The sequence below is a fragment of the Ovis canadensis genome, chromosome 12 (assembly GCF_042477335.2).
Source record: "Ovis canadensis isolate MfBH-ARS-UI-01 breed Bighorn chromosome 12, ARS-UI_OviCan_v2, whole genome shotgun sequence".
Taxonomy (NCBI): domain Eukaryota; kingdom Metazoa; phylum Chordata; class Mammalia; order Artiodactyla; family Bovidae; genus Ovis; species Ovis canadensis.
Genome location: NC_091256.1, coordinates 62,549,437 through 62,566,618, shown reverse-complemented (window position 1 = coordinate 62,566,618; position 17,182 = coordinate 62,549,437). Strand labels below are relative to the sequence as shown.

At 49.7% G+C, this 17,182-nt stretch overlaps 1 protein-coding gene across 2 annotated transcripts in view; it reads right to left on the bottom strand.

The window, feature by feature from the left end:
* CASP9 (caspase 9) overlaps positions 1 to 17,182 on the bottom strand; it is a 22,335-nt gene extending 5,153 nt beyond the window's left edge. Inside the window, exons 1-6 of one of the 2 annotated variants that reach the window (XM_069546005.1) lie at positions 16,794 to 17,182; positions 11,207 to 11,603; positions 6,398 to 6,432; positions 5,138 to 5,314; positions 4,417 to 4,506; positions 3,109 to 3,256 (exon numbers count right to left, since the gene is read on the bottom strand). In XM_069546005.1, the coding sequence (XP_069402106.1) occupies positions 3,109 to 3,256; positions 4,417 to 4,506; positions 5,138 to 5,314; positions 6,398 to 6,432; positions 11,207 to 11,603; positions 16,794 to 16,925 (979 nt within the window). In that variant the 5' untranslated portion in view covers positions 16,926 to 17,182. The remainder of the gene's footprint in view (positions 1 to 3,108; positions 3,257 to 4,416; positions 4,507 to 5,137; positions 5,315 to 6,397; positions 6,433 to 11,206; positions 11,604 to 16,793) is intronic. The other variant, XM_069546006.1, reaches the window with a different exon arrangement.

Sequence of the window (17,182 nt, the reverse complement as noted above, 5' to 3'; positions counted from 1 at the left end):
GACTGCTACCGGGTATGGAGTTTCTTCGGGAGGAAGATGAAATGTTCTAGAATTAGATGGTGATGATGTTCCCACAACATCGTGACTGTACTGACAACCACTGAATTGAACAATTTTAAACAGTTAAAATGGCAAATTTTATTTTATGTCATTAAAGATCAAGTCACAGGCTTCCCTGCTGGCTCAGCGGTAAAGAATCAGTTTGCCAATGCAGGAGACACAGGTTCAATCCCCGGTCTGGGAAGATCCCACATGCAACTGAGCCATGCACAACTATTGAGCCTGTGCTCTGGAACCCGGGATAACTACTTCATAACTACTGAAGTCCAGACACCCCAGAGCCCAGCTCTGCAACAAGAGAGGCCACCTCAATCAGAAGCCCATGCACTGCAACTAGAGAGTGGCCCCCCGCTCACTGCGACTGGAGAAAGCCTGTGTGCAGCTACGAAGACCCAGCACAGGCAAAAATTAAAAAATAAAACCTCAAGTCGCATCAGGGAGTTCCCTGGAGGTCCGGTGGCTGAGTTACCACACTTTTATGGCAGGGGCAAGGGTTCGATCCCTGATTGGGAAACTGAGATCCCACAAACTACACCACCAAAACAAGAGAAAGAAGGCACCTAAAAAGAGCTTCACTAAAGACAGGCAGAGGGTGGAGTGGCCCAGAGGCTTCTGGAGGAGGCGGCTGTGACCCAGTCTCCCTTGCAAGAAGGGAGAACAGTCCTGCAGGGAGAAACGGCACCTGTCAGGCAGGTCCCAGGGCAGGAGAGCGGGAGGGTTTGTGTGGCTGGATCCACGGTGGGTAACAGCAAGGAACGAGGGAGGTCAGGGTTCACGGGACAGAGATAGGACAGATGGCTCTGGAAACCCTACAATAATAACCCCAATGTCGCCTGACCTCTCACCTGAAGCTCAGAAACTCGGTGATCTGTCTGTGATCTCACGGCTAATATGCAAGGGACCAGGACTCCAGCCTACATTCTTCCGGCTCTCAACTACCCTACTGCTTCCCATGGGAACCCCCAAGCCTGCACGGGGGGCTTCTTAGATCTGCGAAAACTGGACTGCTATCCCAGGTCACTGCTTCCAGTTGTCTTCTTGACCAAGATTCTGGAATCCACCCTGGGTTCCGGGAATGACTTGAAGTGGCATGGGGAAGGGCACCTGGGATGGAAGGGTGGGGCTGTGGCTGGGTCCACCCGGGGCAGCAGGGTGCAGTGGGGGAGGGGGCACTTCAGTGAGGGGGATGCCACAGGAAGGGCTGAAGGCGATGGGGCGGGCAGAGGGGCTGCCTCTGAAAATGGAGCAGAGACGATGGGCTCCGGGAGGGGAGGATGGGGGACAGAGGAAGACGGGGGCCAGACAGGGGATACCGGCTGTGTCTCGATTGACGCGTCATCCTCCTACAAATCTGAGGGGGAAGACCTCACCTACGGGTTATGCAGGTAAGGCACTGCTTTCTTCTTAAGGAGCCTCACTGATTCAAAACTCCTGCGAGGAAGCCTGACTTCCCATGAGAATGAACACAGTGGGACGAGGAGCCACTCCCTCAGGACATAAAATCCACAACCACTGTCATCCATGACTCTTCTTTTCTGGCCTCTCAGCATGCCCTCCAAAGTTCTGGAGGGGTCACTCCCAAATCTCAGGCCCCTCCGCTCTGGCCAAGTTCATCACACGGCTTATTCACTGACATTTCACACCAGAGTTGCTGACTCTGAGTTCCGTTCTTCCACCTTGGTGCCCACGCTCTCTCTTAATGAAAGGGCAGGTGACATTTAGAAGATTTTTAAACTGTTTTAAACTGCAACAACAGCGAATCTTAAAATAGACACACGAGTCACCAAAACCCAGGGCAGACCAGTTCAGAGACATGTAACAGCAGGACACCTCACCAGACACTGGCAGAGATCCGCAGCCTTTGGGTATTTCTGGTCTCAGCTGATGGTGGCGCCCTCACGTGGCAACAGCGTTAAACACATGATCCCGCGGCATTAAAACAGGGGGCGAAGCAGGGACCCAAATTTCAAAGGTGGCACCTTAACTACTGCTTTCCAGCTCTGGAGTTCTCCTGTTCCCAGTTAATTGTTTGGTTTAGTTTTTATTGGTGGGAATCTACATTACTTCAGATTTTGCTCACAGATATTTTTATATGGTTTTATTTCTAAGTCAAACAATTAGAATGCACAAAAGATGCAAGCATACTATGGGCTTTGTGTCAGGCAGGGGCCCAGCTGTAGGGCAGGTGGGACTACCCTGCCCTCAGAGGGCTGACCAAGGGATGAGGCCATCTCAATACTAGGAGAAAGTGCTAAGACAAGGGGCTACAGGAGAACAAGGGCCAGAGAACCCTGACTCTGTTCAAGGAAGGGGATATTCAGGGAAGACTTCCTGAAAGCAGTGACAATAAATTGTAACCAAAAGGATGGATGATTAAGGTTTGGCCAGGAGATAAGGCAGAGGGATGGCACATAGGAAGGCTGAGGAGTAAGCCAGAGCACCTTGAGCACTGCTGGGGTGGGCATAGCATGCCAGGCGGGGGAGGCAAAGAGGTCAGGGCCAGTTCACCTGGAGATGACCTCATGTCCCAAGGACACACAATGTTCTTCTCTCTTCCCTCTTTTATTTTACAAGAAAACCAGGTAACGGTGAAGTAGGGCTCAGGTTTAAAATCAGGACATATAGCAAAGCTACAAACAATCTAAATAATCCTTAAAAATTACTGACTCCCTAATACCTAAGCCTTTGAGAATTCCAACGGTTAATCCAGCAGCAGCTTCCCTTTCTCTGTAACAGTGGGAGGGAGGCAGGTTAATGGAGGTCAGGAGAATGACAGGAGGTAAGGAAAATGAAAGAAGTTTCCTCTTTCCTCTGTGTTGTTTGTTTTCGCCAAGTCTGAGGTTGAAGTGGCCACAGTTGAATGATCCCCTGATGCTATAGCATCATGAGATGCAAACCTCTAAAAGTTAGACAGGGTTCAGGCTACTCCAACTAGATGGAGGTGCCACTTTGGGACAGCAGTGACCATGTTTGGGAGCCCCTGGATGCCTGGATCGACCTCTACTTTCCCACTAGCCTCATCGGCAGCGACGCTGAGGACTGGCTTACCTCCACCACAGGCCTGGATGAAGAAGAGCTTGGGCTTCCCTCCCAAGCTGGGGCAGCCAGTACCATTGAAAGTGTTCACAATTCTCTCAACGGACACAGGACATCCGTCTGTGCCATAAACAGCCCCTGGGAACTGGCGGTGGCTGGCCTAGAAGACCAAGAACTCTGGTGACAAACCCAAGAAGTTACGGTAGGAATCCAATGGCCTGTTTGTGCAGAGGCTTTGTGGGGACCAAGCATTTAGAAGGTTCCACCAGGGGCACAAGGCTGAGTGAAACACAGCAGGTTGGTCCTGGGCAGCCTCAATTCCAAGGGTCTCAAACTCACATTCCTATAAGCACCAGATAGCCTAACTCAAGAACACTGGCCAGCTTCCTCTAGACTGGTTGTTCTCAAAGTGTGGTCCCTGGACCAGCAGCATCAGCATCACCTGGAAACTTACAAGACATGCAAATTTTCCCAAATCAGAAACCTGGGTAGTGGGGACCAGAAATCTAGCCCTTCAGGTACCTCTGTTACAGCTAAACTGAGAATGACTATGCTAGAACAATTCCTCTTAAACTTTGTGTTTACAAGGGTCTTGTTAAGGTACAGGCTCTGAATGAGAACCTACATTCTCCTGAGCTGCCAGGCGATGCCCATGCTGCCGTCCAGAGGCCACACTGTGAATGAAAGGACCAAAGGGGTGGGCCCAGCCCAGCCACAGGCCAGAATTTTGCTCTTTGAGGATAAGGGCCTGATGGGTCAGACCTTTGTGGTTTTTCAGGACAAGCTGAAAATCATGACTTCCGTGCTACAGTCGCCAGTTTTGAAAACACTGTACAATCCACTGGGGTTGTTACCTCTGCTCTGTCCAGCCCTTCAACTCAAAAGATGAGGAAACTGAGGCCCAGAAAGGGGGAAGAGTCTTGGCCACCATGACCCAGCACATTAGCGGTCAAGGCCAGAGTGGGTCCCAGCGTCCCAAACTCATAGCCAGCACCAAAGGGCCCGGAACAACATCCAGCAGGACCAAGACAGGAGCTGGAAGCTCTTGTAAGCTGTGCCCGGCTCAGAACAAAATCCAGCTTACCTCTTCCTGCCTCTCCCAGATGGTTTCTCCCAGGGTCGCAGCCCTCCCACCCAGGAGGAGCACCCAACCCCTCAGAGGGCCAAGTGGCTTCTGAGAAAACAGCAGGAGGTGGACAGGGCCCTGTGGCTCTTCCCACAAAGGCCAGGGGGTCTTGGACACAGGAAGGGACGAGGCTCCTGCAGGGCCTCTCGGGGCAGCCTTCCTGGGCGCCTGCTAGAGAAGGTGAGCCCACCAACCTGACAGCCGTGAGAGAGGATGACCACCACGCAGCAGTCCAGAGCGCCGTGGTCCCGCCGCGCCAGCTGTGTCAAAGCCTGGACCATTTGCTACAAGAGAGGGCCGGGGGTGAGCCCGACCACTGATGGACCAGGTCCTCATCCTCGGCCAGTCCCCTGCTCCCAGGGCCAGTCGTGAAGTAAGGACAGTCACAGTGATCACAGGAGAAGACAGGGGAAGAGATGCTGGACTGGGCACTCTGTCTACTCCTACAATGTCCCTGGTGGCTCAGACGGTAAAGAATCTCCCTGCAATACAGGAGACCTGGATTCGACCTCTGGGTCGGGAAGACCCTGGAGGAGGAAATGGCAACCCACTCCAGCACTCTTGCCTGGAGAATTCCATGGGCAGAGGAGCCTGGTGGGCTACAGTCCATGGAGTCACAAAGAGTCAGACATGACTGAGCAACTAACACTTACCTAACCCAACCGTAGGACATGAGCATGGGTCTCGATTTATAGATAGAGAAGCTCATGGTCGGGAGTCACACAGGGAGTTGGGGAGTCAGTCCTCAACCCGGGTCTCCGAGTCTGGAGCTTTTGCTGGTAACCACTGAGCCACACTGCCTCTTGCGGTCCTACAGACTGAAGGGCTCGTCTTGGGGAGTCGCTGGCTTTCAGGGGCCCTCTTTAGGACACTACCCCATGAGCCCCCATTTCTGTCCGTGCATAGGGCCCGTACCTTGGCAGTCAGGTCACATTTCACCTCCACCGCAAACTGCAGCAGGTGGAAGCGTCGCTGCATCCTCTCACAGTCGATGTTGGAGCCCGTGCGGGTCATGAGCCCCGACTCACGGCAGAAGTTCACGTTGTTGATGATCAGGCAGTGGCCGCAGGGGTCTGCGTTCAGGACATAGGCCTGCCCAAGCAGAGGGACCAGCGTAAACCAGGGTCTCGCTGCACTCCTCGGGAGAGAAGGCGACCCCCTGGGTCTCACCCACGGGTAGGGCAGTCTGGAGAGATGGGACAGAGCCCGCAGTTTGCCTCCCTCTGAAGCGGGTGTCTGGCATCCACACCACACACACGCAGCTGTGTGATGGATGATCAGCTAAACCTGGGACAGAAGATTAGCTCCCCTCAGAGTACTCAGGATGGAACCGCTAGCTGAGAAATCCAGCTCCCCTAGACACTGACCCCCAAAGGACCAACAGGTCGCCCAGTCCTGGAGAGTACTGACAATCGCGTGATCAGCTCTGCTGGCAGACTCCTGCCCAAGCCACCCTTGAAGAGTCTGAGTCCACTTCCTCTCAAGGTTCAATGTTTCTCTAGTAATTCTCTCTCACAGCAGCCTGGGTTTTTTTTGCTGTTCCTGGTGGCTCAGAGGTTAAAGCGTCTGCCTGCAATGCGGGAGACCTGGGTTCCATCCCCGGGTGGGGAAGATCCCCTGGAGAAGGAAATGGCAACCCACTCCAGTATTCTTGCCTGAAGAATCCCATGGATGGAGGAGCCTGGTGGACTACAGTCCCCACGGTTGCAAAGATTCGGGCACGACTGAGCGGCTTCACTCACTCACACTCACAATATTTACACTTATATATTTCTTTGTGTGACTAGTCTCACTAGGCTGATGGCTCCATGAGGGCTAGAAACTTGAGTGGTTGGTTCCCAGGTGTCCTAGCGCAAAGTCCAGGCTGACACAGGGAAGTCACACAATAAATACTGTGACTGAGACAGGGAGTGACTTGGTCCAGGATAGGTGCCACAGCCGATTCTCACACTGACCCCTACTTAGATCTAACCCAACTTCACAGATGAGGAAAGGGCAGGGTTAGACGATCTGCTTCAGGACAGCTGTACCAGGGTCAGGGTGCTATAGGAGGTTCAGGACTGAGCTGGGCTGAGCTCCTGGGGCTCCTGACACAGCTGCAGGAAGGACCTGGGAAGCAGAGAGCGGAAGAGCAGAAAGCCAACACAATCGGCTCCAAATGACATGAAGACTCACCAGATCGGCATTTCCCTTGGCTCTGTCCTGAGGACCTGGAGAGAGAAAGAGGGAAAACGTGAATGTCAGGGTCCAACAGGGAAGGGACAAGGGACCCTGTGAGGACACCTCCCACAGAAACGTAGAAACGCAGAAGAGTAGGAACACAGGAACTCCCGGGGACTGCTGGTGAAGTTAAGTGGCACAGCCACCTTGGGGAACTATTGAGAAGTTTCCAGGGCTTTCCCTGGTGGTACAGTGGATAAGGATCCACTTGCCAACGCAGGGGACACAGGTTTTATCCCTGGGACGCACCACAATGACTGACGACTGTGCACCTAGAGCCCTGCTCCGCCACAAGAGCAGCCCCTGCAATGAGAAGCCGGTGCGCCACAAGAGCAGCCCCTGCAATGAGAAGCCCGTTGCGCCACAACAAGAGCAGCCCCTGCTCGCCTCGACTAGAGAAAGGCCACGCACAGCAGCGAAGACCCAGCACAGCCAAAAATAAATAAATAGTTTTAAGACTTTTTTTTTTTAAAAAAGAAGTTTCCAATAAGGTTGAACACACACCTACTCTCCGACCAGCAACTCTACTCCCAGGTACAGAGCCAAGAGAAATGAGCACAGTGAGCACCAAACAACTTGGCCATGAATGATCATCAAAGCCTTATTCATACTCCCCAAACTAGAAACAACCCAAACATCCACCAGCAAGTGGATGGGTAAGGCAGCTGTGACACAACTATACAAAGGGACACGACAGAGCTTAAAAAGGAAGGAGGTATGTGCAACACCATGGATGACTGCAAAAACACCATTCCGAGTTTTTAAACAGCCGGCAGAGTGCATACGGTGTGATTCCATTTACGTGAAATTCTAGAACAGAGAGACACAGGGAAGCTCCAGGTCTGTTCCCTCTCTGTGGAATCCAAGGAGGCCAGCACGCAGTAAACTGAAAGTGAAAGTGAAAGCCGCTCAGTCGTGTCCGACTGTGCAACCCCATGGTCTATACAGTCCATGGAATTCCAGCACACACCAAATAGCTGAAGGTCCTCACCAAATAGCTCAATAATGAATAAAGGAGTAAAGGTGTTATTTTTCTTTCAGTATCAAAAGAGTTTTCATTTCAATTAGCAAGAAGTCAACTGACCATCAACCTACAACGTTACGGGACTTTTTCTTTCTTAAATAAATAGACACTGACCATCACCCAGTCATGCCAGAGACTATATTCATGACCCAACCATGGTGCCATGCATCGCTCAGAGTAGGCCTGGACCTTGTTAGGAGCTATTCTTTTGCCAGTTCAAAAGTCATGCCATAAATGGTTTTACCTAGCCTGAAGACTCCCATTAGACCACAGACTTATTTCTTAAACAACTGCTCATTTCCAAAATTCCACTGCACTCCCAAAAATACCATTATCTACTACTGGAAATACCATTTTCAGTATTAGAAAATGCCAATACTGAATATTACAAATGTCAATACTACAAATACCAATACTACTGAATATACCATTATCTACTACATATCCAGACGTGAGAATTGGACCATAAAGCAGGCTGAGCACTGAAGAACTGATGCTTTTGAATTATGGTGTTGGAGAAGACCCTTGAGAGTCTCTTGGACTGCAAGCAGATCAAACCACTCAATCCTAAAGGAAATCAACTCTGAATATTCATTGGAAGGACTGATGCTAAAGCTGAAGCTCCAATACTCTGGCCACCTGATGCAAAGAGCCAACTCAATGGAAAAGACCCTGATGCTGGGAAAGATTGAGGGCAAAAGGAGAGGAGGCAGAAGAGGATGAAATTAGATACTGACTCAATGGACATGAACCTGAGCAAACTTGGGGAGGTAGTGAAGGACAGGGGAGCCTGGTGTGCTGCAGTCCATGGGGTCACAAAGAGTCAGACATGACTTAGCAACTGAACAATAGCGGCAACTACTGCTGAAGAATGTGTTTATTTCTTGAACTGTAAGTAATGATCCACAAAGTGAGAGAGTAACACCATCAAAACGGCAGAATAAGAGTTTTCTACCATCTTCATTCTCCCAAAGAATACTGATTTTTGACAATCACCCACAGATAAGAATGCCTTTGTGAAAGTCCATGAGTCTAGCAGAGAAGCTGCAGTATACCGTTGGTGCAAAATACTAATTACATAGGACACATTGAAGAATAAAGACTAGAGGAGATTGCTCCTTCTTCAAATTCAAAGACAGCAACAAAAGACTTTGAGGAATATGAAAAATCAAGGAAACAAGATACCACCAAAAACACACAATGGAAATCGATGATTTGCCCAGTAAAGAATTCAAAATTGTTGTTTTAAGGAAGCTAAGTGAGCTATAAGAAAACATAGAAAGACAATATATATACCCAGAAGTGGAACTGCTGGATCATACGGTATTACTATTTTTTTTCAAGTATTAGGGCTTCCCAGGTGGCTCAGACGGCAAAGAATCCACCTACAATGCGGGAGACCTGGGTTCAGTCCCTGGGTTGGGAAGATCCCTAAAGAAGGGAATGGCTACCCATTCTGGTATTCTGGCCCTGAAAATTCCAATGACTGTATGGTCAATGGGGTCACAAAGAGTTGGACACGACTGAGCGACTTTCACTTTCACTTTCATACCTGAAAGGTGCTGAGCAAGTAAATCTTAAATGTTCTCACCACATATACAAAAAAAAGTGTTAATTATGTGAGTTGATAGATGTGCTAACTAGCCTTAGTGTGGTCATTTTTCCATAATACACCCAAGTATCGAATCATCACCTTAAACTTACACAGTGTGTTATACATCAATTATATCTCAATGAAGATGGAAAAGTTTTTTTTCAATTTCTACCTAAAAAAAAAAAAAAATCTACAAAGCAAAGTGATTGCTCTTGAGAGGTCCACAGGCCACAGCAACACGTAGAGGGAGTAACCTGACAAAGGCACCAGAAGAAAGCGGTAGCGAGGGAGGTCCCCAGTGGTTGACAAGAGTTCATTGCAAGAAGATTCCCACATGCCTCGGGGCAACTAAGCCCATGTGCCAAAACTACTGAACCTCGAACCCTAGGGCCCATGCTCCGCAACATGAGAGGTCACTGCAATAAGAAGAGTAGGCCTCACTTGCTGCAACTAGAGAAAGCCCGAGTGCAGCAAGACCCAGCACAGCCAAATAAATAATTTTTAAAAAAAGAAAGAAAAGAGGTAAGGAAGGCTCCAGGCAGCAGTCACTGCACTAACAAAGGCAGGGAGGGGTTCTAGTCCCACACAGAGGATAAAGCAGTCAGATATAACATGCATGAAACCCACTTCTCCCAAAATGACTGCTTCCAAGGGGACAAGAAGCACGTATGGGCAAGTGTGTGTGCGCAAGAATCAGTCAGCCTGAGCATCACTGAGCACATGCCCATGGCTCCTGCAGAGAGAGAAGGTAGGAGACACACCCCCTCTGCTGCCTAAGGGAAGAAAGGGCAGATGTCCTAGTGCTGGGCCTAGGCAACACAAATCACACACGGAGGACTTCCCTGGTCGTCCAGTGGCTGAGACTCCAAGCTCCCAACGCAAAGGGCCTAGGTTCGATCCCTGGTTGGGGAACTTGATCTCATGTGACGCAACTAAAGATCCCACATGCCACACTCAGTAAAGTTAACCTTTGCTACTAATATTATTATCAGCATCCAGACCATGGCAGTGGCCAACTGGGCAACCATGAAATAGAAAGTGCTAGGTCTCCACATGCTGCCATGGAAACAAAGCCCTAAGGAAAAACCACATGCGCATCAACAAGAGAATGGTTAAATAAACTGTGGACAATTCAGAATAAGAACTACCTCGCAATGAAACAGAATTAACTTCTGTTACACACAACAGCATGAGTGAATTTCACAAATATAATGATGGCAAGAGAAGCCAGACTCAAAGAGTACATAGGATTTCATTTTCACTGAAGTTCAAGGACAAGCAAAAGGGATCTGAGGCAACAGAGATCAAAATAGTGATTCCTTTGGAAGGGGGAAGAATGGGAATAGACTGGAAAGAAGTACAAGAGAGTCTTAAAGGACACCAGAATGCTCCATATGGTAATAATCTGGAGTGTGGTTATCTGTGTGTTGCTGTTTAGTCGCTAAGTCATGTCCAGCTTTTTGCAGTCTCATGGACTGCAACCCGCCAGGCTTCTCCATCCATGGGATCTCCCAGGCAAGAACACTGGAGTTGCCATTCCCTTCTCTAGGGGATCTTCCCCACACAGGGATCAAATCCACGCCTCCTGCAGTGGCAGGTGGATTTTTTACCGCTGAGCCACCAGGGAAGCCCAACTGGGCAACCATCCAGCTGCAGTCTTTGGATTTATGTATTTTACTGGATGTAGTTTTGTGACCATAGGCAATTATTTCACCTCCCTGAGTCTTGGGTTCTTCATCAACAAGAATGGGTCTAATGATGCCCTGCCTCGCAGGGTTGTTGTGAGGAGAGGAGGTAAGGGTATGTACAGCGCCCACTTGAGACAGACTCTAATAGACGCCTCCTTCATGCCCCCAAGCCTGCGCTAGTCCACTCGACTCACCTGGACCCAAAGGCAAATCACAAACACTAGATCGATCTGGAAACACTGATCAAAACCCATGACATGAAAACCAGACTTCAACACATGCTTTTCAGAGGAGGGGCTCTCCTGAACCCCTACCGGAATATTCCACCCATCCCCTATGAGTACTCAGAAAGACAACACCAAAATTAAGTTTTGAAGCTCACGCTACCCAGTTATACCACTGGTCACTTGTCAATGACCGCTTGGTACACCCACCCACCACTCCCTCTTGGTACTCACAGACATCAGTGAATCCTCCAGAACCAATGTTCCCTGGCCTGGGTACCTCTGGTCTGAGAACCTCAGGCCTGAGCTTGGCTGGCCAGAGCTCCTCCGGCCCCAGCACCACTGGAGCGAGTTTTCCTTGGCTCGGCTTTGATGGGTCCTGCTTCATCACTCTCAGCTCCTCTGGTTTGAGGCCCTCTGGTCCGAGCACCACCGGCTTAAGATCCAGGGGTCTGATGGCCTCCACATCCTGTTTTGCTGCTTGTCTGCTGGTCTTCAATAATGAAGCCAGAGTGTCCTGGCCTGTGTCCTCCAAGCAGGAGATGAACAAAGGAAGGGCCTGACTCCCTCGAGTCTCTAGATCTAGGATCAGCTGCCTGGCCTGATCGCGCCGAGATCCTGAGCCTGCCCTCTGTTTGGAAAGAAAGACATGTTACTATTATCCACACACTTTGCTGTGATTCTCACCCTGACTCCCCAATTCCCATCTACCTAAGTCTAAACAATCAGGCACATGGGCAAAAATTGAGCCTGAGGTTACTCTGAGCATAGGCCACCTGCCAGTCTTCATTTATCTATTCAGTCTCTATGTCGGGGATGTCTACTGTGTGCCCAGAATGGGCCAAGCGCTGAAAATGCAGGAGAGAACAGTCTATCTTCATGGAGTGACTTCTAGTGGAGGATGTACACAGGAGTTTCCCTGGTTGTCCAGTGGCTAGGAGTCTGCCTGCCAATGCAGGGGACACAGGTTCAATCCCTGGTCCAAGAACTAAGATCCCACATGCCACGGGGCAACTGAGCCCGTATGCCACAGTTACTGAAGCCCACCTGCCCTAGAGCCTGTGCTCCACCACAAGAGAAGCCACCGCAATGAGAAGCCCATGGACCGCAACTGGAGAGTAGCCCCCACTTGCCACAACTAGAAAAAGTCCATGCGCAACAACAAGAAGCCCATGAACTGCAGGGAGAGGCCTCAGCCCATGAGACCCAGTGCAGCCAAAAACAAAAACTGAAAAATAATGGAGAAAGAAAAAAAAAAGACAATGACACAGCAAAGACAGAAATGCCAGAAGGAAAACCACATGGGGCTGGAAGGGCACAGGTGCACTCAACCCAGACCTGAGAAATCAGGGAAGCCTCCAGGAGGGGCTAGCTTGCCTGAGCCCCCAGAACACCAAAAAAGGAATAGTGAATTCAGGGAAATGGGAGATTAAGTTGGGTGGGAGAGAGATCTTTGCACAGTCATGCCAAGAAAGCTGTGAAAGCTACTTAAGAAAGAAGTGACAGTGTCCAATCTGCCTTTTGAAAAACTCGTCCTGGGGGCAAAGTGGACAATGGCAGGGCGTGGCCACAGCCACGTTAGGTGGTGGCAAAGACTTGCAGCTGGAATGGAGAAAAGTCAGAGGACAGACAACAGAAATAGGGAGGGGAAATCCACAGACTCGGGCATTGACTGGGTGGACTGTGAAGCTGCAGGAGTGGTCGAGGTTGACAAGTGTCGGGATGGTGAGATCAGAGGAGACAGGGAGCAGGAGGAAGAAGCTGGTTATCTGCTGGTTCTCTTTTGAGGCCCATCTCTGGGCAAGTTCTGCAGGGATAAGACACCACCCTGTTCGCAAATATCCTACAGCAGTGTGATCCAAGAGAATTTTTCATGACAATGGAAATCTTTATCTGAGCTGTCCAAAAGGGCAGCCATTAGCCACATGTAGCTACTGAGCACTTGGGTCACGTGACTAAGGAACTGCCTTTTCTGGGTTCAATTTTAATTACTTCATATTTACATATAAATAGCCACATGTGACTAATGGACACTACACTGAATAGCACGTGCTTCAGTCAAGTCCAGCTCTTTGCAACCCTATGGACTATAGCCTGCCATGAGATTTTTCAGGCAAGAATACTGGAGTGGGTTGCCATTTCCTTCTCCAGGGGGTCTTCTTGATCCAGGGATTGAACCTGTGTCTCTTATGTCTCCTGCACTGGCAGGTCATTTCTTTACCACTGGCACCACCTGGGAAGCTCCTTGAATAGCACATATTTGTACTATCACTGAGATGATTAATTTTCACTAGCGAAAGTTGGCTACATGCCTACTTTTCTACAAGTAAGTCATGGGTTTTGATCTCTCTCAATGTTTACAAACACTCACAGACACGTGTTAAATGCATCATTTCATTTAGTCCTCCTCAACAACCTTGTAAAGAGGTTAAATTACAATTACCCCACCTTAAGGATGAAGGAAACTGAGTCTAAGAAAGTTGCTGCAACTTGCTAATATGTAATATGTCACAGAGCCAGGATGACAGCCCAGATCCACGTGGTTCTGCCATACTAGGAGTGGTAAAATGGTGGCCCATTATTCCTAACACATTCTTTAAAAATTCTGAATTTGTTGCTAACATTTATTTTTAATTTTATATTGGAGTATATTTGATAATAATCTTAGTTTCAGATATACAACAAAGTGATTCAGTTATACAAGTATCTATTCTTTTTCATATACCAGACCACCTTACCTGCCTCCTGAGAAACCTGTAGGCAACAGTTAGAACCAGACATACAACAATGGAACTGGTTCAAAATTGGGAAAGGAGTACATCAAGTTTATATGGTCACCCTGCTTACTTAAATTCTATGCAGAGCACATCATGTGAAATGCCAGGCTGGATGAAGCACAAGCTGGAATCAAGAGTGCCAGGAGAAATTTCAACAACCTCAAATATGTAGATGATACCACTCTAATGGCAGAAAGTGAAGAGGACTAAAGAGCCTCTTGATGAAGGTGAAAGAGGAGAGTGAAAAAGCTGGCTTAAAACTCAGCATTCAAAAAACTAAGATCATTGCATCCAGTTCCATCACTTCATGGCAAACAGATGGGGAAGAAATAGAAACAGTGGCAGGTTTTATTTTCTTGGACTCCAAAATCACTATGGACAGTGACTGTAGCCATGAAATTAAAAGATGCTTGCTCCTTGGGAAAAAAAAGCTATGACAAACCTAGACAGCGTATTAAAAAGCAGAGGTCTATATAGTCAAAGCTATGGTTTTTCCAGTAGTCATGTATGGATGTGAGAGTTGGACCACAAAGAAGGCTGAGCGCTGAAGAACTGATGCTTTCAAACTGTGTTGCTGGAGAAGACTCTTGAGAGTCCCTTGGACTGCAAAGAGATCAAACCAGTCAATCCTAAAGGAAATCAACCATGAATATTCATTGGAAGGACTGACACTGAAGCTGAAACTCCAATACTGTGACCACCTGATGCAAAGAGCCAACTCATTGGAAAAGATCCTGATGCTGGGAAAGATTGAAGGCAGGAGGAGAAGGGAGTGACAGAGGATGAGATGGTTGGATGACATCACTGACTCAATGGACATGGGTTTGAACAAACTCTGGGAGATAGCGAAGGACAGGAAAGCCTGGGGTGCTGTAGTCCATGGGGTCACAAAGAGTCAGGCACAACTTAGCAACTGAACAATAACAATTCTTTTTCAAATTGGTTTTCCCTTTGGATTATCACAGATTATTGAGCAGAGTTCCCTGTGCTATTTTTGCTAACATGTAAAATCAGGAAACAGGAATTCCCTGGTGATCCAGTGATTAAGATTCCTCACTTTCACTGAAAGGGCCTGGGTTCAACCCCTGGTCAGGGAACTAAGATCCTGCAAGCCTCAGGGCATGGCCAAAAAAACCAAAATAATTTCCCACTTGAAATGGCAACCCACTCCAGTATTCTTGCCTAGAGAATCCCATGGACAAAGAAGCCTGGGCTACAGTCCATGGGGTTGCAAAGGGACAGACATGACTGAGCGACTAACACTTTCACTTTTCTCAGTACAAAGATCTGACAACACTGGGCCAGCATTCTTGTATGATCAGACTCAGCTGGAGTCGGAGGGCAGGGCAGAGGCTGCCCATTCTAGTGCCCACCTATTGTGCCTCCAAGGATATTCAAGTTTATCACTCCTGTGAATGTTCCTGGTAGCAAGCATAAGGCCTCAAATTATTTCCACTCCTTAGTACACAGCAGAACCCACTCCAGTGTTCTTGCCTGGAGAATCCCAGGGACAGGGGAGCCTGGTGGGCTGCCGTCTACGGGGGTCGCACAGAGTCGGACACGACTGACGTGACTTAGCAGCAGTACACAGCAGATGCTCCTAAGACTTCTCTTAATATTATACATTGGTGACTTCCCATATGATATTTGTCCTATTAAAGACTTCCTCAGTGGTCAGGCCAAGTTCCTGGATGACGCAGAAACTGGCCTGCAAGCAGCCTACAGGGCGCTATGCAAGAACCTCTAGGAAGTCACACATTCCCACTGTATCTCCTGGTAAGAAATACATCCTGTTCCCTCCTGACCTCACAGGCCTGTGATGAGGGTCAAATAAGACGAAGATATGACAGTGCTTTTAATGAGAACCTCAGGGACTTTCCTGGTGGTCCAGTGGTTAGGGATCCACCTGCCAATGCTGGGGACATGGGTTTGATTCCTGGTCTGGGAGGATCCCACATGCTGCAGGGCAACTGGACCCACGTTCTGCAACTACACAGCCAGCAGTCTAGAGCCCTTGAGCTGCAACTAGAGAAGCCACTGAAATGAGAAGCCCACCCACTGCAACTAGAGAGTAGGCCCACTTGCCACAACTAGAGAGAGTTTGTGCATAGTAACAAAGACCCAAACAGCCAAAAATAAATGCTTTTAAAGAGAACCTCAAATGTTTGCTTTTATTATTCTCTTCACTATCTGCAGGAGGCCCCTCATCTCCAAACCCCTTAAAAGACATAACACAAGAGGGGCTGGCCAAGGAGGACAGGGCAAAGACAGGCACCATCTGATGTGTCCTCATTCTGTGCCTGAAGCTTTTCTGTTTCACAACCCTTATCTCTTTTAACCCTCACGGCAGTAGGACTTTTTTTCCCATTTCACAGCATGGGAAACTGAGGCTCAAAGAGGATACAGTGCCAGGCAGTCAGACCTCCCTAGTGGGTGCTCTGAACCTCCACCCTCGTGCATGCTCAGGAGGTCAGTCATGTCTAACTCTTTGGGAACCCCATGGACTGTAGCCCACCAGGCTCCTAGTCCATGTGATTTCCCAGGCAAGAATACTGGGGTGGGCTGCCATTTCCTTCTCTAGGGGCTCTTCCCCACCCCGGGATCAAATCCATGTCTCCTACCTTGCAGGTGGATTCTTTACCACTGAGCCACCTGAGAAGCCAGAACCTCCACCCCAGAGGAGGAAAAAGCAGGTATGCCTCTAGACAGGCATCCAGCACTGCCGCAGCTCACGGGTGTACTCTGCTCGTCCAAGGCGTGTAATCGCGTTAGCAAACCCTCAAAAAGGTGTTTGGGGGTTGTTTGGTTCCTCTGGGAAATTTAGCAGGCTCGACGCCCTGGGGGGAAACGGGGTTCCCTCACGATGGTTCCCCAAAGGGAAGGGGTACTGTGTGGCACAGACCGAGGGGGACGCGACGGGGGAAGGCGAGGGCGGGAGCCGGGCCATTAAGTCACGATGTGGCTTCAGCAACCCTCTCCGCGCGGCCTCGCAGTCCCCAACTGTGGCCTGAAGTCTTCGCTGCGCGGGAAGCTGGGGACCGTACCTGAATGTCCTCGATCATGTCGGGAGTGAAGAGCTCGCGGCTCAGCAGGGCGTCCCAAAGCGAGGCAACCTGCAGCTCACCGACCAGCGGCAACCGGTACCGCCGCAGGAGCAGCCGGTCAGCCTCGTCCATGGCGGACAGACAGCAGGGACCCCCGTCGCCTCTGTCCACTTCCGGGCTTCGGCCGCCGCGCCCCGCCCTCTCCCCAGGACCTGCCCCCGCGTTGCGCCCCGCCCCCACTCGCCCACGCCCCCGGGGTCCAACCGCCCCCAGGAAACACCTCCGCGTCACTGCACCGCTCCCAGGCCCCGCCACCCCGCTACATCCAGGCTATTCAGCTTCGTCCCCGGCGCCCCACCACACCTCTAGAGCCTGAACCTCCCCTGGAC